Source organism: Ornithodoros turicata, chromosome 2 (genome assembly GCF_037126465.1).
Source record: "Ornithodoros turicata isolate Travis chromosome 2, ASM3712646v1, whole genome shotgun sequence".
NCBI lineage: Eukaryota > Metazoa > Arthropoda > Arachnida > Ixodida > Argasidae > Ornithodoros > Ornithodoros turicata.
The window spans coordinates 142,831,528-142,857,294 of record NC_088202.1 but is presented as its reverse complement, the minus strand read 5'-3'; the positions used below and the strand labels follow the sequence as shown (position 1 = coordinate 142,857,294).

At 43.7% G+C, this 25,767-nt stretch overlaps 1 protein-coding gene across 5 annotated transcripts in view; it reads right to left on the bottom strand.

Annotated features, from left to right (window-relative positions):
* Nucleotides 1–662: 662 nt before the first annotated feature.
* The window catches only part of LOC135386276 (talin-2-like), an 82,015-nt gene continuing 56,910 nt past the window's right edge, over nucleotides 663–25,767 (bottom strand). For 4 of the 5 annotated variants that reach the window (XM_064616101.1, XM_064616102.1, XM_064616103.1 and 1 more), the window contains exons 41-54: nucleotides 23,891–23,992; nucleotides 23,154–23,324; nucleotides 21,983–22,360; nucleotides 20,430–20,576; nucleotides 19,744–19,910; nucleotides 18,357–18,666; nucleotides 10,105–10,221; nucleotides 9,824–10,009; nucleotides 8,829–8,933; nucleotides 8,579–8,684; nucleotides 7,394–7,521; nucleotides 4,097–4,222; nucleotides 3,976–4,038; nucleotides 663–2,417 (exon numbers count right to left, since the gene is read on the bottom strand). In XM_064616101.1, coding sequence (XP_064472171.1) covers nucleotides 1,995–2,417; nucleotides 3,976–4,038; nucleotides 4,097–4,222; nucleotides 7,394–7,521; nucleotides 8,579–8,684; nucleotides 8,829–8,933; nucleotides 9,824–10,009; nucleotides 10,105–10,221; nucleotides 18,357–18,666; nucleotides 19,744–19,910; nucleotides 20,430–20,576; nucleotides 21,983–22,360; nucleotides 23,154–23,324; nucleotides 23,891–23,992 — 2,529 coding nt within the window. In that variant the 3' untranslated portion in view covers nucleotides 663–1,994. Of the gene's footprint in view, nucleotides 2,418–3,975; nucleotides 4,039–4,096; nucleotides 4,223–7,393; nucleotides 7,522–8,578; nucleotides 8,685–8,828; nucleotides 8,934–9,823; nucleotides 10,010–10,104; nucleotides 10,222–10,911; nucleotides 11,215–18,356; nucleotides 18,667–19,743; nucleotides 19,911–20,429; nucleotides 20,577–21,982; nucleotides 22,361–23,153; nucleotides 23,325–23,890; nucleotides 23,993–25,767 lie in introns of those variants that run through there. The other variant, XM_064616105.1, reaches the window with a different exon arrangement.

Here is a 25,767-nt window from a genome sequence, read left to right as displayed (position 1 = left end):
ACCAAGTCATGGCAGTTTCCAAGCCGAGACACTGAGAAAACATCACTACTTACGTATACAGGCCCACGTTAACCCTCGTTATAACGAGTCAATGAAACCAGAAAAAATAAGTTGATAGCAAGATTTTTAAAAATGTAGAGGTGCAGCAAAACGGTGACAGTAGCCTGTGGCAGCATTAAAAAGGGTATTAGAGCATGCAAACAAACCTGGGCAGGTCAACACCTTTACAGTATTCTAATTTAAATTAATTAATCTAATTATAATTAATTTAATTTAAATTAATTCCAATTCATTTATTAAGTGAAAAAGACCAAGTTGGGACTGCCATGCAGACTTCCTTCCCTCTCGCCCTTTGCATTAAGCGGAGTGAACTGAGAATAATTATGTTGGAAAGCACACATTTTGTTCAAACTGTTCATTATTCATTCAACTTTGTTCTGTTCTTCTAACAAAGGGATAATTTGAGGAAGAGCAAAAATGTAGTTTTTGTTATAACGAGGTCTTACTGCTACTTGCTTCCCCACCCCCCCTCCCATTTCTTTCTTTTTCCCGCTTTTCTTCTGTCCTCTCACCCTCTCACGTGTGGATAAGTGTGACAAACGCAGAGTCCCACCTGTCCCTCCCTTCAATCCCGATTCAATTGAAACAAAAGAGAAAGAAAAAAAGCTTGGAAGGCAGATATTTATTTCATTTGGGCACATCGTCATCCAGAAGCACCAGTGCGTCAACGAGTTGTTGTTGACGCACGAAAATGGCGAGGATCAACAAGACGAAAACAACCTAAGGCACTTGACTTTGCACTTTCACCAAATATTCTTTGCCCGAGTAGCAAGCTAGCGCAAAACTCTTTCTACACCTCTGCACACTGTTCACTACACTATGCTTCCTCCATAAAAAAAAGGGGTTAGCAAAATAATGGTCGATCTCAGCAGCTGCATGCAGAACGATGCTGACATATACAAACTCTGATGATGCAACAAATCTCTCTCTCTCTCTCCTGTTAGGCGTGAGATGCTAAAAAAACGGGACCCTAACAATGCCAGAAAGTGCTGGCGTTTTGCTAGGAATGACGCGTATAAAAAACGTTTAAAATATTAGACACCCAGCAACACTACTAAAAAAAAAAAAAAGACCGAAAAATCTGCTTCGTTCGACGTGTAAATGCAGTCACCGTTGGACCTTCCTTCTCGTAACATTGGCACTTCTTTGCCGCAGCGTCCTGCATCCTGCAGCGGTTAATACAGTAAATCGTCCAGGAAGCAACAACGTCAAAACAGCACCAACAGCCCTCTACACAAGGTTCCAACAACGTGCCTCTGCACTTCTTCCTGGCCTGGTACTATGACAACGTAGACACGTAGGTCCAACTTTGCTGCAGGTACGTAAAATGTTCCGTTATCGTTGCTGTCAGTTTTGGCTGAAACTGGGTTAAAGCACTCCGTAACAATTAACAAATAGCCTAGTGGAAGGAAATAGCACTAGGCTGCACACTCTGTTTCGCTCGTCCATGCGCTCATCTGAGCGAATCAGAAACGGGAGAGTGTGAATAACATTCTGTGCCACTTCTCATGTTGGTTTCAAAAATTTTTATGGTGCATGTGGCTCATCTGAGCGACAACCAAAAAATGCACCATCAAATCGAAGCGACGCGTAAATTACGCCCATAAATAATTTCTGCACACAAATTTGAAAAGCGCCCCAAGTGTTCACTTCTTGCTTTAAGTAGTGGCGCCTAATGTAGTCGGCTCTACCCAGTGTATGAACATCTCACGATTTGTGACGCTCTAGTCTTATAAGCTCTAGGGAAAAAAAAAACAGTATTTTGATATGATGATTTTTTTTTTTTTTTTTTCAAATCGTACCACATCACTCCATTGCACCTGCACTCTTACGTATGTACATTGTATGGTAGCGATTCAGCCGACGGCTCGTGACTCTGGCTTCGAAGCCGCTCTCAAATCCTGTTAAGACATCAACGCTGTTAAGACACCGCCTCAATAGGGCGCATCCTCCGCATTGCCGTACTTGGCGCGCCTCAACTGGGCCAGTTTGACGCGGGCCTCCTCGAGCTCGCGCTCTTTCCGGAGTATCTCTTCGCGAGCGATGATCTCTTGCGCGATTCCGCCGACCATGCGGCGGTTGATCACGAGCCGGAACTCCTCCTCGTGCTCTATGGACTGTTGAGCCGAGCGGACGAGGTGGTCCGTCGCCTGTTTCACTGCGTTGCCCGCTGCTTGCAGGCGCTGCATCGACTTTGAGTCGGGATCGGCCTTCACCTTGCAGGCCACGAGCAGTTGGGCTGTTGAGCTGGCAACCTGCTTCGCTGAAGAGATTAGCTTCTCTTCGGAAGCCTGGCCCTGCACCAGCCAGTTGGCTGCCTCCACGAGGCTGTGCGTTGCAGCGGCAACCAGCCGTGCCTGCAATGTGATGGTTCATGAAGGTATGTCACATGATACAAGTCTCCCACCCTCGTGTAGAAGTTAGAATAAGTCACAGTCTACGATAAAACAAGTGTGTGGGTATGAATTACGACCTACTCGATTATAGCGACCACGTCATGATCGGCAAACGCAATGAGGAGCCCTTCCGCACGATCCACTAGGCGGCGCTACTCATCGGCCCGCGAAATCTGCCTCGTGATTGGACAATGGAAATTTGAATTTTGAACGTGCAGAGGCGGACGCACGATTACCGTAGCAGACGACAGCAACAGTACCTATGAAAACGTGTGGAAGGATGATGATAATCAACTTTAGAAGAAAGCACCTCTCATGGGACATTCACCTCGTGTACAAAAATGTTAAGGTAAGCTAAGGTACAGAGTACTATAGAAATTGAGGAAGCAATAAACGGGCTGATGAGTAGCGCCACCGTTAGCCTCCAAATGCGGCGCTGGGAAGGGGTCCATATGACATGGTCGCTATTACCTCACCAGGGAAAGGTAACGGTAATGGTAACGGAAGCAGAAACGGTATATTACCGAAATTGGAGATGGTAACGATAATGGAAACGAAAACGCGTACCACACTCTTCCATTACCGGAAACAGAAACGGAAACGAATTTATTGTCCGGTACTGAATTCGGGTAACGGCTATTCCTGTTGTGCGACGAGATTTGAGTGACTTTCTATTTTTTGTTTTTGTTTTGATGACACCATTCCATGTAATGCTCTAAATACTACATGAGAGCATGGCATGGAAAGAAACCGCAGTATTGCATCTCGAGGGCGCATCCGTCGCTTACCTCGTCCCAGTCTTCATAGCTGCATGACATCAACACATGACTATTCTCCACCTTAGCACAAACTTGACAGCCTACGATTTTTAGTTACTTATTTTGTGCTTTTTGTTTTCATCATTTCACTGTGGCTATGGCAGTATTATTTACTACTGAGAGCGTCCGCTTATGAATGCGACATTGGATGCAGGTTACACCCATCTTGAGTTGCTGAACTCCGAGTGACTGAAGACATGATACCACATTTTCTTTCTTTTTTTTTATCTTAAAAGATGCGCGCATCCCAACGAAGTAAAATTACTTATGTAGTGTGTACACACGACACACATACAGCACTTGGGCAAAAGAGGGCGCTGATAAAGCCGGACGGGCTGTCCTCCCGCAGCTCTGTAACAACCTTTCCATTACCGGAAACAGTAACGGAAACAGTAACGGAAACAGTAACGGAAACGTAACAGAAACGTAACGGAAACGAAACTGAAAGGCCGGTATCAGAAACGGGTAACGGAAACCGAAGATACAGCAGTAACGAAAACGGAAAAGGTAACCAAACTACGTCCGTTATCCTTCCCTGGACCTCACAGCGACTGATCAATTGCTGAGTGCACGAATGACTGAAATGTCACTGAGGTGAGCAAATTCTATTCATTTTTCACATTCTGGTCCCTTCCCACTATAAATGCTGCATGTTATATGTAGTTGCAAAAACCTGCTAGCCAAGTATGCGGGCTACATACCGCTGAAATGAGTCCTTCAGACCACTGGCCATCATCCGACCTGTACAGGGGACGTGCTCCAAGCTGAAACGGTAGAATTCCTTCAAGTACACCACACAAACCTATGCAGGTAATTCCGTACCTTTCCTTCAGCGACAAGCTCCCTCTGCGCGGCCGAAGCTGCGCGCACCAAAGCAGATGTCGCCGCGGTAATGGACTTGGCAGCTTCCAAAATCATTTCGTCAAAGTTGAGGTTCTCGTCTGCTTCCTAAAATTAATTAATTAATTAATAAGGTTAGTTACCAGAAAAACAAAGATAAAATTACACAAAATACAGCGGACTCTCATTATTATAAACTCCTGGAGACCAAAGGATCTTTGTTTTGAATTATCGCGAGTTTGAATCATCAGGCTCTCATCTAAATACACGTGAAATGACAAAATATGGTATAACATAGCAGTCGGGCGGTTCCACGCGAAACAATGGAACGGCCCCTGCTAGGCCCTCACAAGACCTCCACGAACTTTTAAGATTTTTTTCTTTTTTTTTGCAGTTTCTAATACGTAGTGCAAAACGATATTCCATGAAATGTTTTCTTCCCAGAGCTCAATGTGGAGAATGCTAGACACGCTCGAAGGACGCAGAGATGGGGAAAACTGTGCCTGGCTTGAAAGGCAGCTGCAGCTCATAGAAAGCACCTAGAAATCCTAGAAATGCCCTAGAAAGCACCTAGAAAGCACCTAGAAATCCTAGAAATGCCCTAGAAAGCACCTAGAAATCCTAGAAATGCACTAGAAATCCTAGAAATGCCCTAGAAAGCACCTAGAAATCCTAGAAATGCACTAGAAAGCACCTAGAAATCCTAGAAATGCACTAGAAATCCTAGAAATGCACTAGAAATCCTAGAAATGCACTAGAAATCCTAGAAATGCCCTAGAGAGCACCTAGAAATCCTAGAAATGCCCTAGAAAGCACCTAGAAATCCTAGAAATGCACTAGAAAGCACCTAGAAATGTGCGGTTTTCTTTTATGATAGAGGAAACCATGCTCAGCACAGTGTCGCGAACCCCTGTTGTCACGCTGTAATTCGTGCACACGGGGCGCAAGTTTCGCAACTTTCCTCTTATTTCGCGATTTTTTTTTTTTGAAAATCAACCCATTAAATTTTAATGAATATATTTTTTGTTCCAAGTTCTCACGACACACTTCAACAGGAAAAAAATCGTGAGGCGCGTAACTTTCGTAGCCATTGCAAGAAAAACAGGGGAAGTACGCACCTTTTTCAAAATTTGCTACAATCGAGCGTAAAACACTCAATGAAGAGGTCGGAAGAGACATCCGAAGTCAATACACTTTTATAGAACAAGCTTTCCCATAAAACATACAGAAAAATCTCGTGGGTGTTCTTTCGTATACAACACAAGTTATTTCACACCTCTTGCTCCCCAACTATATTGCAGACGACGGTTACAGAAGCGGATGGCAAACGCGTCGGTAAGACGTTCTGCATGACCAAAAATTTGTTTCGGAATGGTGTGTTATAAAAAGGAGCTTAGTCAAAAAAGTTCCCTCAGGATAAAATGCACAAGCGAGAGAAGGGCGTGAGAAGATGTGACAGAAGCGACTACGCTGAGTTCCGTCTACGAATAAACAGTCCGTTACCTTAACGGAAAGTGCCGAGTTACCGTCACAGCAATGTGCAGGGTTAGTCTAGCAAACGTTACACATTTTGATAGCGTCGTAAAAATAGGAGACGGGGTTTATCCAGCGCCAAACTTTGCACACTGGTAGCCATTGGTCTGAAGTTTTGTTGGAATTTTTTGTGGGCATTGTGGTCCTGTAGAAGAAAAATTAAAAATCGAGCAAAATTTCACTCTATGCATTTTCTATGACCTATCTCACTCAAAGGCCGCCATTTTCTGCTGTGTGCGCTTCAGTTTCATTTCACCACACACACGGGTGGCACCAGCATACAGAACCAGACTGGAACAAGAGGATTGGTGCGTAACGTCAGAATCGGCATGCCACATCGTTGTAGGCAGCGCTACCTGTGTGAAGTGATGTGAATGTGAAGGAGACTCAAGAAAAAATGGCGGTGTTTGTGTGGGATAGGCCACTGAAAATGCATGGGGCGAGATTTCTTTTATTTTTAATTTTCTTTCTACATGGCCGTAGCGCTTACAAAAAATTCGAATGAAACTTCAGATAAATGGTTATCAGTCTGCAAAGTTTGGGATGGGCCAAATCTAGTCTAGTGTGATCGAAATGTGTAACGTTTGCTAGAATAACCCTGTACTCAGTCGTGACCTCACGTTTAATCGTCGCACTCACTCATTTCCAGATTTTTGAAGGTTCCCGAAGGAAGTGTAAACAGTCTGTACACACTTACACTCAAATCAACTCTCGTTTTTCCTCTCGTTGTTACACAGACTGAAGTTACATTTAGATATTGAATAACCTTTCATTCACTTCTTACTGCTTTTCTGTGCAACAGCGTTTATGTTCCATCACACACCCGTTACAGCAAACCAGTGGAGTACACATAAAAACAGAGGACGTGATAAAACGTGAAAACACTGACTGGAGCAAAGTCGAGCCGTATTTAGGGGAGGTTGTAAACACAGCTGACGCTTCGTAGTGACGGTCTAGCGAAGAATGTTGATCCAGCGAAGAAGGTTCCCCCTGCTGCGAGCATATGTCTGATTCTTGGTTGGTGCATTGGTACAACCAAGAATATCAAACATATCTCGCACACAGAGGGTTAGGTCTCTTCTCCATGCTTTCAGAGTTGCCATCTCTCAATTACAACAGGGTATGTACAAAGAATTACAGTAGATGAGCATTGTTGCAAACATCATACTGCACAATCAGTCAAACATTGATGAAACTTAAGACAGACTAGAGTATTTCTCCAACATGACCCAAAAACTGTCTAATCTCCAGTCAAAATCCAATGCCGTTCAGATCAGACCATGACTGGATCCCAGGTCACAAAATGGCTGGTTTAACTATATTCTACTGAAAAGGCAATACAAAAGGTGCTTTGCCCTTATGAGACCATCTCTCCGAATATGACAAAATGTTTTTAACCAATCATTAGACTTTCCTGAGAAGCCACTTTGGCCTTTGGGTGGGCAACGGGTTACAAAAAGGCAGGTTTAACTACTATAGTTGACTGAATAGGGAATATGAAAGGTGCACTGCCATTATGAGAACATCTCTCAGAATATCACGTACAATGTTTTCAATCAATCATCAGACTTTCTCGAGAAGCCTCTTTGACCTTTTCTTACTCGAGCTCCCAGAATGGAGTCATTACCAACGGAACATGTTTGCATATTTAAAAAAAAAAAGGAAAGCATGTCAAACTCTGGCATGGTAAAATGCATTCTGTCAGTGACGATTATGGTTTTACGTCAGAAGAAAGAAGTAACGTACCTTAATGCTAACTCGTCGAGGTTGAAGATTGGCTAACTTGCGTGCAGCTGCCTCAATGGAAGAGGCCGCACCGAGGAGTTCGGTCTCCGCAATTACTGTGGGGTCGTCAGGATCTGCCCAGTCACCGCCTGGAAAGTGACATGCTCTCACAATTGTGTTCTACAATAAATACATGTTCACACGCTCATTGTGAGTCGCTCATTGGGATGTGAGAAGCTGTTTCATGTTCTTCGGCACCTCGAGACTTATATGTTGTGTGTTCCAGCCTCAGAACAGTTACTTCCCTCATGTGCACCAGATGGCGCTGCGTCATACTTGTTGTGTGTGCGTACGTACGTGTGAGAGAGAGAGAGAATATAGGAGAGAATGTGAAAAGAGTGAGTAGCTTGTCCTGTACAAGGCCTTGTGGCGGTGCAAAACCTCCTATCGACTGAATCAATAATTGATAGCCATACACTGCTACCCTGATAGCAAATTAGGACCGCCCTTGGCCGTTCATCATTAGTAGGGCCTGACTTTTTCGGGTTTTATTTTTGGCCAAATTCGGGGGGTAAATATCGGGTGATATTTTTCGTTTGAAAATTCGGGTGTATTCGGGTTAAATCCCGTATGGCATATTCTGTCGTCAGGAATTCGGGTGATTTTTTTTGTTTAATAAAAATTTGTCTTAACATGGAACTAATGTTTAGCAATGTTATCAAAGTTTATTTTTAATGCACGCTTATGAGTGTGCCACGCGACCCGGATGTTTTCGGGTAGATTCGGGTTAAACCCGAATTTTACAGATTTCGTTCGGGGGGGTAAATATCGGGCGGATACGGGTTTAACCCTAAAAAGTCAGGCCCTAATCATTAGTTATCACTGTTCTTAGCACACATAATCACCGTCAACATCGTGCAAACACGCGATTAATTTCATGCATGTGCGATTCGCAGGCAGAAGCTCTTGACAGCGGAGGATGACGACAGATTGGAAGGCAACAGCGAAGCATTAAAGCTGACGATATTGAAAATAAATAAATGTACATTTGACCTGAGTTTTCTTCATGGCCAAGTGAATGATGTTGGAAAATGCTTTGCATGTTGCGTACTTCCGTATCACGTAAATGACATGTCTGCCTTACGTCACTTCAAATTATCAGCCTCTTTTGCACGTAAAAAAAGTGACAAAAAAATCAATGTTTACCCTTGAGGGCCTCAGCAGCGGACACGATGTCAGTCACGGCCGTTGCTATGTTCCGCGAGCACGTCACCAGCGACTGCTTGCCCTCCTGGGTCGGCTTCTGGACGACCTGGTTTCGAAATCAAAAGCACGGCTCAAGCTCTGACAGATTCAACGAGGCTGGATCGATTACATCATCAGATGCTCCAGTTTACCGCCAGTTTAAAGAATTAAACTGGCAGTAAAAGTTTGGTAAAAGCTTCGTTTGACTGACCTGAAGCACCATCTGCAGTAACTCTCTGTAGCGAACAGCACAGTCTCGGCTGGAAGAGGTCACTCGCACCTTCAGTTCATTGGTCTCTGCCAGGTATGACGCTGCCTGTTTTAGCAAACATAATAAAAGCATAATGACACTGTTTTTTTTTTAACATTTTTCGATAAGTGGTTTCTTGATTCTAGCTCAATTTTGAAAACAATGAATGAAAACCACGGTTAAAGGAGTATCCATCGAGAGGGCCATCCAAAAAAATTTCAGATTAAGACATCTGATGAAAGTGTGTGTGTCATTATACCGAGTAGCGCGAAAGGTTTTGATGTGTGCAATTTGTTTCCCAGAAAAAAAACTCACATAAACGTAGCTCCGCGCATTCACCCTTAACTCGCCACTCCAGCTATAACGAGGATGAGGAGCTATAATGCCACGTCATCGATGACGGTATAAGGAGAACTCGTTCTGGTTTGCCGGTCAGTGGGGGTCAGTGCCTTGTCCCTTTGCCGCCGTAAACCTGTTTTGCCAGTTCTCCCGGAGAATTGGGGATAGAGGGAGCAGCCGAAGTATTACCGAGCAAGGAGAAAGGCTTTATCAGAACCCCGAACAGCCGAGTAGCAGACGACAGCGGAGTAGCAGACAACATTTCTCTAGGCCAATCAGCGAGCGTTCTCCTTATAGCGTCAGCGCGAGGTTCCAGGCAGATCACAGGCTGGTACTGCTCTTCACCACCGTTGCGCACGGTCGCTTTTTGCGGCGTATTTTAAATTCAATTTCCGCGATAATTATGACTCTGTGGTGTAAATTACTTCGCATGGCACATCTTACTGGCCTACTTAACAGTTTTATAGGAAGAAAACTGGGTGTTAAAAATGACTTCTGTGCTACTTTAAGTGAGAAAGAAAGCTTCGTAGCAGCAGAGTAACCACTCAAAAAAAAATTTCATCAATAAGAATGCATGGCAAACTCGCGCTTCTTTCGATTCCGAGTTGCTCCCGTACCTTGGAAGTGGTGAGGAGGTCAAACATGGCTTTCCTTCCCATGTTGGCAGCCACAGTTATGTCGTCCTGCTTGACACTGTTGCCGGCGGCAACTGCCTTCGCGGTGGCTAGCGTGACAGGTTTCGTCACGCGTACCAAGTCTTCCGCGGTCACCTTCCGCATCGGCGGGTCGCTCGACTCAAACGCCTGCGCATCAGAGATTTTTCAAAGGAGTGCACGGGCAGGATAACATCAACATGCAAAGCAAACTAGACACCATCACGTTTTTTCACCGCACTTACCCGAACTTCTTGGAAGATCGCCTCTATCGTCGACTCAAGCGCTCGTGTTCCGCGGGCGTGTTCGTCCTCTACGGCTCTTACTGTCTTCAGCAACGATGTCACGTTGGTCACCATCACCTGCAAGGATACAGAAATTCCCACGATGATCAAGAAATATGGATTGGGTGCAGCACAACAAAGTGCCTTAGTTGGTTAGTTCATAGTCCAATAGTCCAAGAGTTCATAGTCCAATGTGCATGACTAGACAGGCTACCACACAGATGCACGCACACCACATAAAAACTTGTGCGGAGTAGTAGTGGAAAAGACATGCAGCTTCAACTGCTGGATGTTAGGTTGATTAATCGTGTTACACACACTGTGTCCATTCAAAGCATGAGGTCCTGGCAAGGTCCTGTAACTTAGGCAAGCACAACTCAGGCATCACAAAATCCATCAGGCCCAAGAAGAAAATTTGCTTGACCTTGGTAGATGAAGTTCAGAACGACGAGAAAAGGCGACAGAAGCAGCAGACGTTGAGAGATCTTCCGCGAAAATTTTCGAGGTTCAAGATATCCTACAGCATTACTTTGCTCGCACATGAGTGCTCGATGTAGTTATGGAGGTGTCATGTAGAATCCTTTTGCTAGTTTGTACATGTGACTTTAACTGTGACTATCAAGAAAAAATGTAATAAGCGGTGATGCAGGTCCGACTGGATTGAAGCAGATGTAAGATTCGTCGTATTTCTAAGAACTGTCTCGAAAAGTAAGTATGGCTCGTAAATTTTCTGAATCGAAATGGGTGACACATGAAGACCCCGAGAAAGACACGCAGGAACTTTTATTACCCAAAGACGGTTGACTAACTGCGTAGGACAGCAAGGTGCTTCAGACGACGTTACCATTTATTTAATACAAATATTACTGCGGTTCAAAATGTCCTGCATTTCAAAGCAGACTCGAATATTTTTTTTTAAATAACGAAGGAACTACATTTAAAATCAGTTCGGCAACGCTAGTGCAGGTGAGCATCCCCGCGAAGCTCTCCTAGATTTTCGACCGAGAGCAAACGAATGAGCTCCTCTTCCTGATCGGAGGCCAGTCCTTCTGTGTCCGTGGTGTCTCCTACCTGCCGCACAGAGCAGATGGGGGCCAGTATTTTTAAAGATACTCACGCGTACCTTGATAAAGTGTGTACATGTAACACCCCCGTGACACGGGCAGTCTTCAATGATCATCGAAACCAACGGCCACTGAACATGCGCGCAGCGCCATCTAGAGCGCAATGCGCCAACCTGTCAGAGAGCATTGTATCCAATGCTGTTTGAGGAGTCCACACGTTACACGCTAGGTGGCGCTACGCGCATGTTCAATGGCCGTTGGTTTCGATCATCATTGGAAGCTGCCGTGCGACAGGGGTATAATATTGGTCTTAGAGCGTCGAACCGAAATGTTTTTTTCGGTTTGGTTCGGGTTCCGGTTCGGCTCTGGAGTTCACATAATATCGGTTCGATTAACCAGTTCAGAGGCTGTAAAACCAGTTCGGAAAAGATTCGAGGTTCTCATGTGCTACAGAATTATGGGTACCCACTAAAGATGATACAAGATCTCTTGGTTACATTTTTTATGCATGTTCTTTTCCTGTTTTTCGACCAACAGGACCCCCTTCCCCGAGAAACGTGCTGACAATCTATGCCAATCCCGAACCGGTAACCGATGTTTTTATACCGGTTCGGTTCCAGTTCAGCTCCAAGATGGCGCTAGTAATTACGGTTCAGTTCCAGCTAAAAATTACCGTTAATTACGGTTTACGGTTTCGGTTCAGTTCGACGCTCTGCTCAGAATCATGGACCGGCCCATTATCGAGAAATGTTTAAAAAATATCAACTGTCAGTACATAGAGCCTGTCTCGCCTTCACTATTTCTGGGAACACACGATGAGATGTGTCTCAGTGAAAACAAACATTTTAATACAGCACTGCCATCTGCAGTCTTATTATCTTTGCTAATGCTTCAAGGTCGCATATGGTGGTTACATAAGCATCTTGTTACAATTTTGTGTGAAATATGTTCCTGACTCTCAATGTAGAGCAGACCAGTGGGCAAATACACTACTACTCTCACCAAACAATCTTAATATCAGCAATAATGGTACTACATAGTGAATTTCAGTGAACAGCTGTATCTGACGTAGCTTGCTAAACACTTTTTGCATCCGGTGAAAAAGTATGGTAAAGGTACTTTGCGTTTATGAAAGATGCTGCACGGACCCCTTCAGTCAATACTCCCAACTAAAACACAAAATTTCCAAAATTCAATTATTATGTAGAATCATCGATGAAGTGCTCATATTTACATCTACAATTCTTGGAACTTTTGAAGTCGCATCGTTGTGGCAGTCTTATAGTTGAATGTAGTAAACTGGTCGAAAGCAGCAATAATAACAGTATGCCGAAGTATTACGAAAAGGGAACTTCTGCGAGGAACAAGGGTCAGACCAGAACCCTGGTCTGGTATGCTGCTCATTGCACTACCTTACTACTGCCTTCATGTGCCTCAGCAAGGGTACGACAATGTACGCATATCTGTCTTTACCACATACTGATGAGACACACTCATCACGTTCCCTCTGTCCATGACTTATGGGTAGACCCTTGTGTTTCCGGGTTTCATGTTGTTTTTTTTAAATCAGGGGCAAATATTAGGTCTTTTTTTTTTTTTGAGACCCTTAAAATAGGGTAAAATCAGGAAATACCGGGTGGGCTATCATATTTTCAGGTGGGAAATAAACAAGAGTGCTTCCCTCGTTTAAGATTAACACAAGGTGTTCAGTGGCTATGCTAAATGCCAGTACCTGTCATTATTTTTTTTCAAGATTGTTTTTTTTTTCTTTTCTGTGGGGGTGGTAATGCAGGATTTACCTGGATTAACCCAAAAACACAGGACTACTTATAGGTAGTGAAGACTACACATCCCTGTCTAACGCTCAGCAGAAGAAGCAGAGTGCATGAGTCATTGCTTCATTGCTAGATTTTTTTTTTTGAAAAATATGACTCTACAAAATGCCTTTGTGTTTTGACCCTGGACTTCATCCTTCTGTTTCCCTTGACATGATTCTGCCTCAGTGATTCATGCAGTGTGACACTTTCCAAAGGGCATCTACCATGGATGTATACAAAGGACTGAATGGATTAAACATCATTCCTTGCAAGGTGGGCTCATGCATGATTCACGTCTAACACCTGAAATGTTTTTTTTTTTTTTTTTTTTTGAATGGACACAAGAATGGCAGTTGACAAAAATGCCAGCAAGTACCAGCAACACAACTCAAATGCTGTTAACTTCCTCAACTACAAATATCAAATTAGTTTGAGTCCCACTGCTGGCATTCACTGGCCTTCTCATGAACTGCCACTCTTGAATGGTTGCGTGTCAGGATTATCCTCCCGCGTTTCATTAGCCTGTCTGCCATTTATTTACTTTGCAAATTGAATGTATTTGGTACGTAATCAACAGACAATTTTCACCAGTGCTGTTTCAATGAAGTAGGTCACAGAACTCCACTGCGCAAAGGCACAGCGCAGGCCTTGTGTGGATATGGACAACTGTCCAAACTAATAGTGTACGATTTCTGTAAACTCAACATGTACAGGAAGTGACACTTATGAGAGTCTATGTAGTATCCTGAAGTCGCAAGAATTGCCTGCAGGCTGCAGCAATTTCACGCGGCTGCATATGAATATGAATCTCTGTAGTGACACGCATAAAAGTCAGCAATGCAGCGTGAAATATTTTTTTAAAAATCTTCATTTACAAAACACACAGTAAAGTTTAAAAATTGGTTTACTCGATGTGGCAAGTACATTACCAACTTTGCAGAATCACAGTCATCTGCAGACCCATGTGCAACCACCTCTTGCGTTACGGTCAGTAATGCAAGACTACCGATAAGGCCCTGGGTTTTCCGCGATTCCGCGAAATATCGTGGAATCCGGAATTCATCGCGGAATCCTTCCTTTGACAGGGAATTTTACGAAATCCCCCATTTTTAGAGGTGTGCTGATATTAGAGTTCTCGAATTCGAATCAAATATCAATCACTCGAAGTATTCCATTCGCGAATCGAATACTCAATATTCAGATTTCCGAATATTCCGACTATTCGCGGAATATGAACGACACCTCCCGAAAGAGGGCTTCACCTGACGCTTCCCTGCATGAGGTGAAGCCTGCTTTACGAAATTGCTCATGCTGCAGGACCAACACAGACAGATTGTAGCTTAGCTTAAGATAACGTTAGCCCAAGTTTGTTGTGCATATTCCGCCTGAGGAAGGGGCGCCGCCCCTCTCGTGTGCAATTTAGGGGTGGCAGTGGGGGGGGGGGGGGATTTTGATTTGATGGTTGGGGGTTTGCCTTTAAAGACTATTAAATAATGCTTACAGCCCAGAAACAAAAAGGGTGTCGTAAAGATGTAACTTCCACAGGGCATGTATTGTAAGCTCCTTCCTATAAAGTTCCTATAAACCCTCTAGATGTCGCAACATATCATGGATGTAATGCTGAGCCACAACAGTTGTTCGAATCTTTAATTTTACGAAATACTTTTTGTTCCCACATTACCCAAGAAAATAAAGCGTTTCCCATTTCAAGCAGCCGCTGACTGCTTGCCGCGGAAAATCGCGGAATTTACGAGCCGGTGCCGCGGAATTTTGAATTTGCCGCAGCAGAAAATCAGGGGCCTTAACAACTATCGATTGCACTATCGATAGTCGTATAAGAATTGACCTGACGAAAGTAATCACAATCGATAGTCTGCTATCGGTAGTTGACTGTTGATAGTAAGAAAACTATCTATAGTAGACTATTGCAGTCTGCTATTCTCGCGCCGCTCAAACCAACCGCAACGTCACGTGATACTCCTTAAGATGGATTGACTGGCATTGTAGTCTCATGAGTGAGTGAGTACGATTTTATGATGAGCATCTTCATTCGCTGCTTGCAGTGCATCATTCATACATTACAGTTAAGTAAAAGAACTTGGTGTCGCATGTGATTCTGTTTTTGTTGTCACTGTGCCAGTGTGAAAACCAAGACGGGAGCCAGAGTATCGATAGTGAGAACCAAATCTAGCTATTGATAGTAAAAAAAAAAAAAAAGACCAGTAGTACCGATAGTCAATTTGTCGATAGTTCTGCATCTCTGCACCACACAATAGGTGGTGGAACATGGACAGCGGCACACAGCCCTTTTTTCTTTTGTTTCGCGATAGTATGAAGAGTGCTTGTTTTTATGCAATGTACATTTTTTTTTCCCAAAAACTGATACTGGTACCACAAAGCAATACAGTAGAACTTCTTTATAGTGAAGACGTCCGGACCAGAAAAAAATCTTCACTATATCAGGGTCTTCACCATACCAGGAGTTGACCTGTTTTACAATGTATAACATAAACAGCAGAGGTTGGTTCTAACAGAATATTGGTTCTAACGAGGCCTTAAAGTCATCGTACCCCAGCTTCAAAGCCAGTTCCAAAGCCTTTTCTTTCATCAATGGGCCGCATACAGGGACGTTCATTGCCCGAGCTTGATTAAGCCACTCTAATAGTGCAGTATTGATGTCATCGTACGTGGAGATCCTCACTTTTCGTCTCTCTGCATTGCGCCCACCTGCGACCATGTCTTCAACAGCTCATCGTTTCTTGACAATGCCGGACACTGCCGCTTCTAAACTCCAAATTTCTTGGTGACATCCTTGCGCTTCAGTGTACCAGCGCCCACGTCGTGAAGCAATTTTGTGTTTTTCGATTTTCGTTAGCACTTTCTTCTTCGAGATGCTTGCAATGCTCTTTGTTTCCAAAGCTGCACTGCAGCCCTACGCACCACACACACGTTGTCCGACGAGGCGAAGTACAAAAAGGCAACGGTGTCCCCAAGATCCGAGAGGTGAAGGCACACCACGATTTCGTTTTTGTGCGGATCGCAGACTTTTCTCAGAAAATTTTGAAATTTTTGCAGATTTTTCTTCACTATATCCGGTTTTCGACGTCTGCAGACGTCTTCGCTATAAAGGTGTTGAAAATACGTGGGCGTCTACGGACGCTCAATCGGGACCGCGATCTTTCTTCGCTATATCCGTTTCTTCACTATATGTGTGTTCACTATAACGAGGTTCTACTGGACTAGGAAAAACAGTATGCCGGAGAATGCCTAATTAAAAAGAAATGAACTTTTTAAATAGAGATTTTCCTGCATACTCTTTTTTTCATTACCTAAAATTACCTTCTTCACCTTCCGGCCATTAAATTTTAAGCAACCTGGTAGTTGTTTGAACAGAACGTCTGGCCCGCTGCATAACCCACTTACAAAACTACAGGTTTTCCCGGCGATTTTAATCCAAGTGCCAGCTAAATTAATCCGTGTCCCATAAAGTTTGCATGCCACATGGATTAATTTCGATGGCTCTTGGATTAAAATCGGCGGGAAAACCTGTAGTATACAGGGTGTTTGCTCATCGTGTCCAGAAATTTTATTTAAAGCGAGCGATAAAAGAGAAACGAGTGCTACTTTTCAGCTACTTGACTAAGAAACAGCTGCTACTTGTGAAGCAGTACTTGTTTCTTACTCAAGTAGCAGAAAAGTACCACTTGGTTTTCTTTTATCGCTCGCTTTAAATATGATTTCTGGACACGTTAGAGCAAACACCCTGTATATATGCTGCTCCCACAGCCTTTTTCATTAAAAATCTGTGTCGAATAAAAACACCACATATAATGGATGTAGCAATACACAGCTGACATCTTCAACTGTGATAACTACCATGCAAATGCTGAACCTAACTGAAGATCAGTGGGCAAGAACCATAGCATGTTCATGCTTGATGGAATCCAACAGGAGAGCTCCACATCACTTTCTTACGTTTCCATTCTTTCTGCTATTACATACAGGAGGCAGTGGCATTAAAGCTTGCCATTTAAAAGTGACACGAATGCCCCATCAGAGTACAGAACCACAAGCAGGCTCACCAAGAAATGCTACTGCTATGACCATACATACTACTACAAAGGTATTGACCACTACACAGCCTCCAATGCACATGTGACATTGCACAAAACTATGGGAAAGTGCAACAGCTACAGACAACAGTTAACCTGTTCTCCTTGGTTAGGCTACGAGGACAGGCAGGCAATTTGTATGATGTTTAAGAGGAGAGCAGAGAGTCACCCCAAGGCAGAGAGGATTACAGTCCAGGCATTCAAAACCGTCAGGCACAAATAAGTGAGGCAATGAGGCATGCACACTCAAAATGAAAAAAAAAAAAAAAGAAACTGTTTCAAGAACTTGGCAACCACTGTTCAACATTTTAATTTTGCGCCGCATTATTTCTCAGAGCTGGAAGTTACAAATATTAAAACAAAAGACCTAATGATGTATCCAACTGTATCGAAATCACATTTTGAGGCTAAATTTTTAGGAAAAAGATGCGCATAAATAGGTTGGGTAAATATGATAAAATTTGAACATTGGTACAAACTCCGGATGTCCGAAGGACGTTCGTAGGTCAACGAGCTAAACTTTTTTAGGCTAGACGAGGCCTGATCTCTGCCAACACGATTAGATAAAGAATGCCTGATCAGATAAACGAGACATCGTTAAGAGTCTGCCAGCCAAAATGCCAACCACGACATGCTTTAGATGAACCATCAAAAGCTGCATGGGCAACTACCCCGTGAAAACCCTATGCTCGAAATTGTCTGCAGTGACTGGCTGAAGCAGATTAAGTCGTCGACATGTCTTATACATCAATGTGGCAAACGCGTGAGAGAAGGGCATTGAGCTGGCTTTCTGTATCTAAGTGGTGGTGTCTCAACTTGCTTGTAGTGGCTTAAGCCACAGAAACAAGCCACCTTCTGCTGCACGTGCAGCCACTCTTAGACACAGGCTGTGTGAAAACAGTCTGCACAACGTACTAAAACGAACGATGCCGTGACCACGCGTCTACAGTCAAACTCCCTTTACAACGAAACTCAGGGGACAGAAAAAAAAAATTGCAGTAAAGGTATTTTCGTTAAAAAGGACGTTCATTATTGGACCTATAGGGCTCCAGCGGGACCGCAAAAAAATTCGCCGTAGTGGTATTTTCGTTAAAAAGGTGTTCGCTATAAAGGAGTTTGACTGTATATATATCCAAGCTTTCTTTAGTCTAGATGGCGTTGGCTTAAGCTCCTAACTTCAATTCCCTACACTTTACAGATGTGTGAAGCATGGCTCCTACCTTTGCAGATTCCTTAAGGTAGACCATGGCAGGGTCGTTAACGTTCTTGCCAGAGGCGGCCTTGGTGGCGTGGATCAGGTCTCCGAGGGCCGAGGCGACGTCTTTCACCGCATTGATGAGCAGCACCTGCGCCTCGGGGTTGTGGACCCCCAGGGAGGCGGCGCCACGCTTGACGACTTCGGAGAGCTGCAGGATCGTTGTGACGGCATTCTGAGCGGCCACGGCGAGCTGCTCCTGGCTCGACGCGGCTCCGGCCACCAGGGTCTTGGTGTCTTCTACCAGCGCCTTGGCGGTCTTCAGTATGTTCTCTCTGAGAACGTGCAGTGATTCAGTCAGTTCTGGGCATCTTTGGCAAACTGATATTTCGTCTCATTTTATGTATCACCAATTTAGGGCTGTGCGAATAGTGATTTTTGGGTTCGAATCGAATGCGAATCGAATAGTAAAATCTTCGAATAGTGGCGAATCGAATAGTGTCGAATACCGTGCAAAAATGTGCACTTATTGCTGAATAGTAAGCAAAAGCTTGCATTGAAACCTGGTGCTTCAGTTGTAGTTTGTGAGACTGACTGCAAACTACATACACATATTTCATTGATGAATACGTTTGTGCTAGAATTGTCCCGAAAATTGTAATTCCAGACATAAAGTAGCTGGCTGTGTGATTAAATCCCTCTTTCCATGGCATCATAGCTGGTCCAGCCAAAGCTCAAAATAATTAAACTAACTTAAACATCCCTGACAACGTTTGCTAAAATATTTCTCAAAAGTGGCAATTTTCAGTGATCCCTCAAATCGCACTTTTAAACCATGCCTGCAATCCTGCGGCACTGGCAGAAGTGTAAACTAGGCTTCGCCTGATGTGTTTCTCTAAAAGGTGTCCACTGAGGGTCCCAAAAGGGGTAGTACCCATTTTAATGTCGACAGCGCCCTGCTTTAGAAGAAGTTATGTCTTATTACGAAACTCATTTGAATTTTTATTTAAATATTGAGCGCCTGCCACTCATTCACACGGTGCGCGGCTCGTAGGTGGTATCGCGCAGATACTCGTAAAAAAGAAAGTTTGTCGATTGGTGCACCCGTCCGCGAATTATTTAGCCCGGGGATTTAACTGAAACACCCAGTATAGTGCTTCCCCATCATTGAAATATGTGGCTTTTACAGGACCTCATCAGTTCAAATTATCCAGAAGTTCTAATTAAGGAGAAAGCACTGTATCTGGATTTATACTTTGGCAACTTCACTTTTTGGGGTTTACCCTCTTGGTGATGATGATCGCAAATCTAGTGCAAATGATGCAAAGACTAGTTCTACCTAAAACACGAGGCTCTATCTGCGAATAGTGTTGAAAGAGCACTTTCTATTCCACTTCTGTTCCGCAATGTACCTATGATCGGTAAACTTTTCGTCGTTCTCCGAATGCAGTGTCCCGGCCGTAGCGAACATGATGGTGGTGTCCAGGTCCCCGATGATGCCGCTCACGGTTGAAGCTGCGTTGATACACGCTTGGGTGCCTCGAGATCCGGCCTGAAGGGCTGCCAGGATATGAGACACCTGCACCATAACACAACCTCCTCTTCATTAGTCTTAGGGTTTAACCCGATTCTTCCCCAAATGTGCACCCCAAACTGAACGTTCCCTCTTTAGGGTGCAAATTCAGGGAAGAATCGGGTTAAACCCCAAAACCTCAGGCTCTAGTTATACATAGAACCTGAAGTTCCCCAAATTTGCGCCCCAAATTGAAGTTTCCCTCTTTAGGGTGCAAATTTGGGGAAGAATCGGGTTAAACCCTAAAACTTCAGGCTCTATGTATAACTAGAGCCTGAAGTTTTAGAGTTTAACCAGATTCTTCCCCAAATTTGCGCCCCAAATTGAACGTTCGCTCTTTAGCCCCGAATTGAAGTTTCCCTGTTTAGGGTGGAATCCGACTTTTACCCGGCAAATTGCCCTCACCAAGACGTATCTAGGAATGCGCACTAACTTCTTTTGCAAATCAAATCATTACTTGAGGGTTGGTGAGGTCTAAATTTGTGCAAGCATTGCAAATATTTATTAAGTACGACGCCGGCTTGCCTTTTCAGAAACCACCCTGGCATTATCGGCGACCTCCCTCTGTGCATACATGTCCCCAGGGTTGCTCTGGCAAGATCCTGCTGACTTGGTCAGTTCGATGCACGCACGGCCCAGCTCGTGCACTCCATTACGGATGCGTGCAGATACCTGGGGATAAATTTATAGCATAATAATTATGACTGCAACAGAGACACATAGTTGTGAAGTGCTACAGTATTACGACTAACTTCACAGCAGTCAGAAAAGTCACTTGACCAAAGCGGACATCAGTTAGTGAGGAATTAAAGTACGACTGCAGATTAAATCTTCAGTCAACAGACTACTTTGTTCCTTTCAGACCCACATGTCTACACCAGGGTCGGTTGGCTACCGGAAGCGGAAACGAGAAATGGTAATTACCGAAATTCAACAGGAAACGAAAATAGAAACGGAAGCAAAATTGTTTTAGTTTCCACTACCAGAAACGGAAACGAAATTCAAAAGTGGTAACTTTAACGGAAACCAAATTTGCAGCACGTTTCCCTCAGTGTTTTCGCGTTAATATGAAAATTATATATAGCTGCACTATTCTTCTAGTGATTCATTCATTCCTTCATTCGTTTATTTTTGGGATTTTCTTTCGTGTTGAGTCCACTGTGCTGCAAGATGGACGCGGAAGGTTTGGATGACGTTTTATTTTTTGCGCATGAGCGGAGACTTTTGAAACTTAAACTGTATTTCCACAACCGAAAGAGGCATCTACTTGAGGCGTATAAGATTCGTAACTAACTTTGTATTAGTCTTTAATGTTTGCGTTTGGTGTGGCTGTCCTTTTGCATCAACTATGTAACTAGAATACCTGACTGGAAAAAGCCAAAACCAGACAGTACGAGCTCCAGATGAGAAATAGAAACCAGTACCGAAATTACCTCGGAAACTGAAACGAAATTCTTAAAAGGAAACGGAAACAGAAACCACTACCAAAAATCATCCAGAAACGGAAACGAAAAGCCGAGTTTTTGAGTTACCGGAAACGGAAACAATATTTTCGGTAACCAACCCTGGTCTACACCGTATTCTCGCAAAATACAGTTTATGCACGTCCCTGCTTGAGAGTATACATATTACTTGTAGAGCCTGACTTTTTAGGGTTAAACCCGCATCCGCCCGATATTTACCCCCCCGAACGAAATCTGTAAAATTCGGGTTTAACCCGAATCTACCCGAAAACATCCGGGTCGCGTGGCACGCTCATAAGCGTGCATTAAAATAAAGTTTGATAACATTGCTAAACATTAGTTCCGTGTTAAGACAAATTTTTATTAAACAAAAAAAAAATCACCCGAATACACCCGAATTCCTGACGACAGAATATGCCGTAACGGGATTTAACCCGAATACACCCGAATTTTCGAATGAAAAATATCGCCCGATATTTACCCCCCCAATTTGGCCAAAAATAAAACCCGAAAAAGTCAGGCCCTAATTGTTGCACAGTACAACACAGCCAAAAACGAAAAATTGATAGATGGAACCTTTTGCCGCTTCTTTAATAAGTCAGCAAGATGACTCACATCTGGATTAGCCGTAGCAGCCACGGCACCCCGAGCATCAGCGGCTAGCGCCCCGTAGTGGTGGGACAGGTCCGCAGCCAGCGGGGTAAGCCGCTGCGGTTCGTGCCCCGAACGTGCCACCATGTCCTGGGCCACACGTGCAACTTCCTTGGCCGAGTTCACCATGCGGGTCTGGTAGTCGACAAAAGACTGTTCCGTGATGATGGTCGTGGTGACGGTGCGTTCGTCCAGACGGGTCATTGCCTTGCTGACGGACTCAACCAAACCGGTGACGACTCCAGCCTCGGTGGCGGCTGTCTCGAGAGTGCGCAAGAGATCCTGCAGTGCGACGCGGGTGGTGTCTGCGGTCTCATCAACATCCCCGTGCGCGTGTACGGCCTGTCAAAATGGAACAGTGTGGGGATTATGCCGGAAAAATAATGATGACAAACTCACGGCGGCAAAACGTAAGCCGTACCTAAACAGTATCCGAGTGAGCAGATTGATGAGAAGTCTGTGCAACTGACTCATCAACTCATCAAGACTCATCTATAGTGCCTGAGGTTTTAGGGTTTTACCCGATTCTTCCCCGAATTTGCACCCCGAATTGAAGGTTCACCCCTTAGGGTGAAACCCCGATTTTTACCCGGCAAATTCCCCTCACTGGGATGCCTGTAGGAATGCATTGACTTGCTTTTTTGGCATCAAGTGCAGTTAAATCACAGTTTGTACCAAACCACTACAGTTAGTTTGACTAACTGAGCCAGATTTCTCCCCGAATTTAGCATACCAGGAGTTTTTTCACCCTAATTCGCATGAATTTAGTGCACACCTTTATTTACCCGATTTTTACCGAAAACTTCAGGCTATACTCATCTACTGTGCCTACTTTTTATTAAATAATTTCTTAATTTATGTCCTTTACAGCCCTCAGATAGTTCCCTGTAAATATATTTTTGTCGTTTCCTTGTCATGTTGATATCCTGAATTGGGCATGAGCACATTAACTGTGCCTACTTTTTTTTAAATACATTTTTTGAATTGAACTCCTTTATGGCCTTCAGATCTAACTCATCGAAACAAGTTTTGCAAGCCTGCAAAGATACATTAGCATTTGCCTCCACTGATCAAAATTTTTGTTGTTTGCATTTGATTTCAAACTGTTTCAATCACCCTTGAGACTTTGACGCACCTTGGGATTGCCTCCAGATTCCTTGGCAGCGTAAACAAGCTGCAGGGTGCTCTCAGCGACAGACTTTGTTTGGTCGAGCAGCGCCATCTGTTGCTTAGAATTGAGTGTGTGCGAGGCTCCAATGATGGCATTTTGAACAAGAGGTCCTAAGTAGCCCACTGTTTGGCTGACCTGCATTCACAAAAAAGGACACTCGACGTTAACGACAATGGAAAGCACTCTGGACTGGTGAAGATGTAGATATCAATAATTTATCATAATTTGCGAGCAGCTAGTAATGTTGTTGTGCAATTAGATACTGCATAATTAGGGCCTGACTTTTTCAGGTTTTATTTTTGGCCAAATTCGGGGGGTAAATATCGGGTGATATTTTCCATTTGAAAATTCGGGTGTATTCGGGTTAAATCCCGTTACGGCATATTCTGTCGTCAGGAATTCGGGTGCATTCGGGTGATTTTTTTTTGTTTAATAAAAATTTGTCTTAACATCGAACTAATGTTTAGCAATGTTATCAAACTTTATTTTAATGCACGCTTATGAGTGTGCCATGCGACCCGGCTGTTTTCGGGTAGATTCGGGTTAAACCCGAATTTTACAGATTTCGTTCGGGGGGTAAATATCGGGCAGATACGGGTTTAACCCTAAAAAGTCAGGCCCTATGCATAATATGGTCATTGTACAATAGTTTGTTACAACTCATACTGCTCCCGCATATCACCAAGGAGGAGTTTCCGTACCGAATGTCCCAGTTTTTCGGCTTCGCCCTTTGCGGCTTGTCTGAAAGGCTCTATGTTTTCCAAGATGGCCGTAGCACTGTTCTCCATCTGTTCTTGGTAGGCCTAACAGGAGTAGGAAGCAGACACACGTTAGAAGCCCAATTCAACGACACGCAGTTCCTTAGGACTACGAGGTGCATAACTATGATGACTGTGGTCTTAGAGACTACAAATGATTCGCAGAAACTTCCATAAATGCAGCAAGTGTTTGCTGGTGACAAGGAAAGACCATTAGGTATAAAATTTGTAGCTTAATGTCGCAATGCAATGCGTGATTGATGCCACGGTGGCCTGTTTGTGGATCAGTTTTGCCCACCTGGGGGTTCTTCAACGTGCATCAAACAAACACACTTCGATATGTGATACATATTTGTATATTGTTGAGGAGACCAGGAGATTAATAAGTCAGAAATGTAGAACTGTGACCAAACGACTAGCATCACAATCGACTGATCCTGGGAGAAAGAATGGGGGTGAAGATGATGCACAGTCGCTGGCCGATGATTTCGACTCCAAGAATTCGGACTTTCCAATTTTTTCAAACAAAACTCTCGGCACCGTCAAACACCCCGCAGAAACAAAGTACTTCCATGTCTAATAATTAGGACCGTTCCTCGGAAGGCATGATTGATAATTTGCACTCATCTCACTACAAACCTGGATTTTGGGGACTTGTCGTCTCCCGAGATCCAGAAATAAAGCAGCACAATGTGCTCCCGTGCAGAAATAGTTCGTACTGCGTTACGAAACGACGGCCATTCCCAACATGACACAAAGCAACATGACACGAAAGCACAGCAGAGCTTAAAGGTCACCTTGAATGTTCTCAGCGAAGGTGCTTGAATTAATGTGGATTTATGCCATTTGCTAAAAACTCAGACTGCCCCATAATTCAAACCAATTTTGTGGCTTCTACGAACTCGAAAATCGGTTCCTCACAATAACCAGTAACGCCATACCAATAAACGTATTAAAGATACATAAAACATCCCAAAGCATATCTGCATGATTGTAACGCGTACTCTTTTTATCAAAACATGTCCCAGTCATTTACAATCAGTCCCAAAAGAAAGAATTCGGAAGAAAAAAATTTAAAACCTCGGTTTAAGGTGGCTAAAGTTATCACATGATTATTGTTGTGCTTGTGAGTTTCGGGACGCGCTTCTTGCACACGGATTTCTTTCAGACAGTTTCACCATCAGCTTCTGCAGGGGTTTCATAACGCAGCAAAAATGGTTTTGACACGATGCACGTCTCAAGTGAAGAGCGATCACGGTGACAGTCTCAGACACGTGGGCACGACAGGAGTAAGCTAAAGGACAAGATTTCTGCCTGCAAAGTTTCAAGTAAGGGCCCTAATGATCCTAAGCACGTGCGCTTTCCTGAACTAGAAAATTCGCAAGCACAACTTGCCTATGAGCCACAATTCAATCATTCGCCAGCCTCCTCGAGTATGCGTATTCCAAGAAATGTGTTTCATAAGGTTCGTTTTGTTCGGCCTCTCAAATTTTTATCTGTACAGTATAACTAGGGCCTGACTTTTTAGGGTTAAACCCGTATCCGCCCGATATTTACCCCCCGAACGAAATCAGTAAAATTCGGGTTTAACCCGAATCTACCCGAAAACATCCGGGTCGCGTGGCACACTCATAAGCTTGCATTAAAATAAAGTTTGATAACATTGCTAAACCATAACATTAGTTCCATGTTAAGACAAATTTTTATTAAACAAAAAAAAATCACCCGAATTCCTGAGGACAGAATATGCCGTAACGGGATTTAACCCGAATTTTCAAATGAAAAATATCACCCGATATTTACCCCCCGAATTTGGCCAA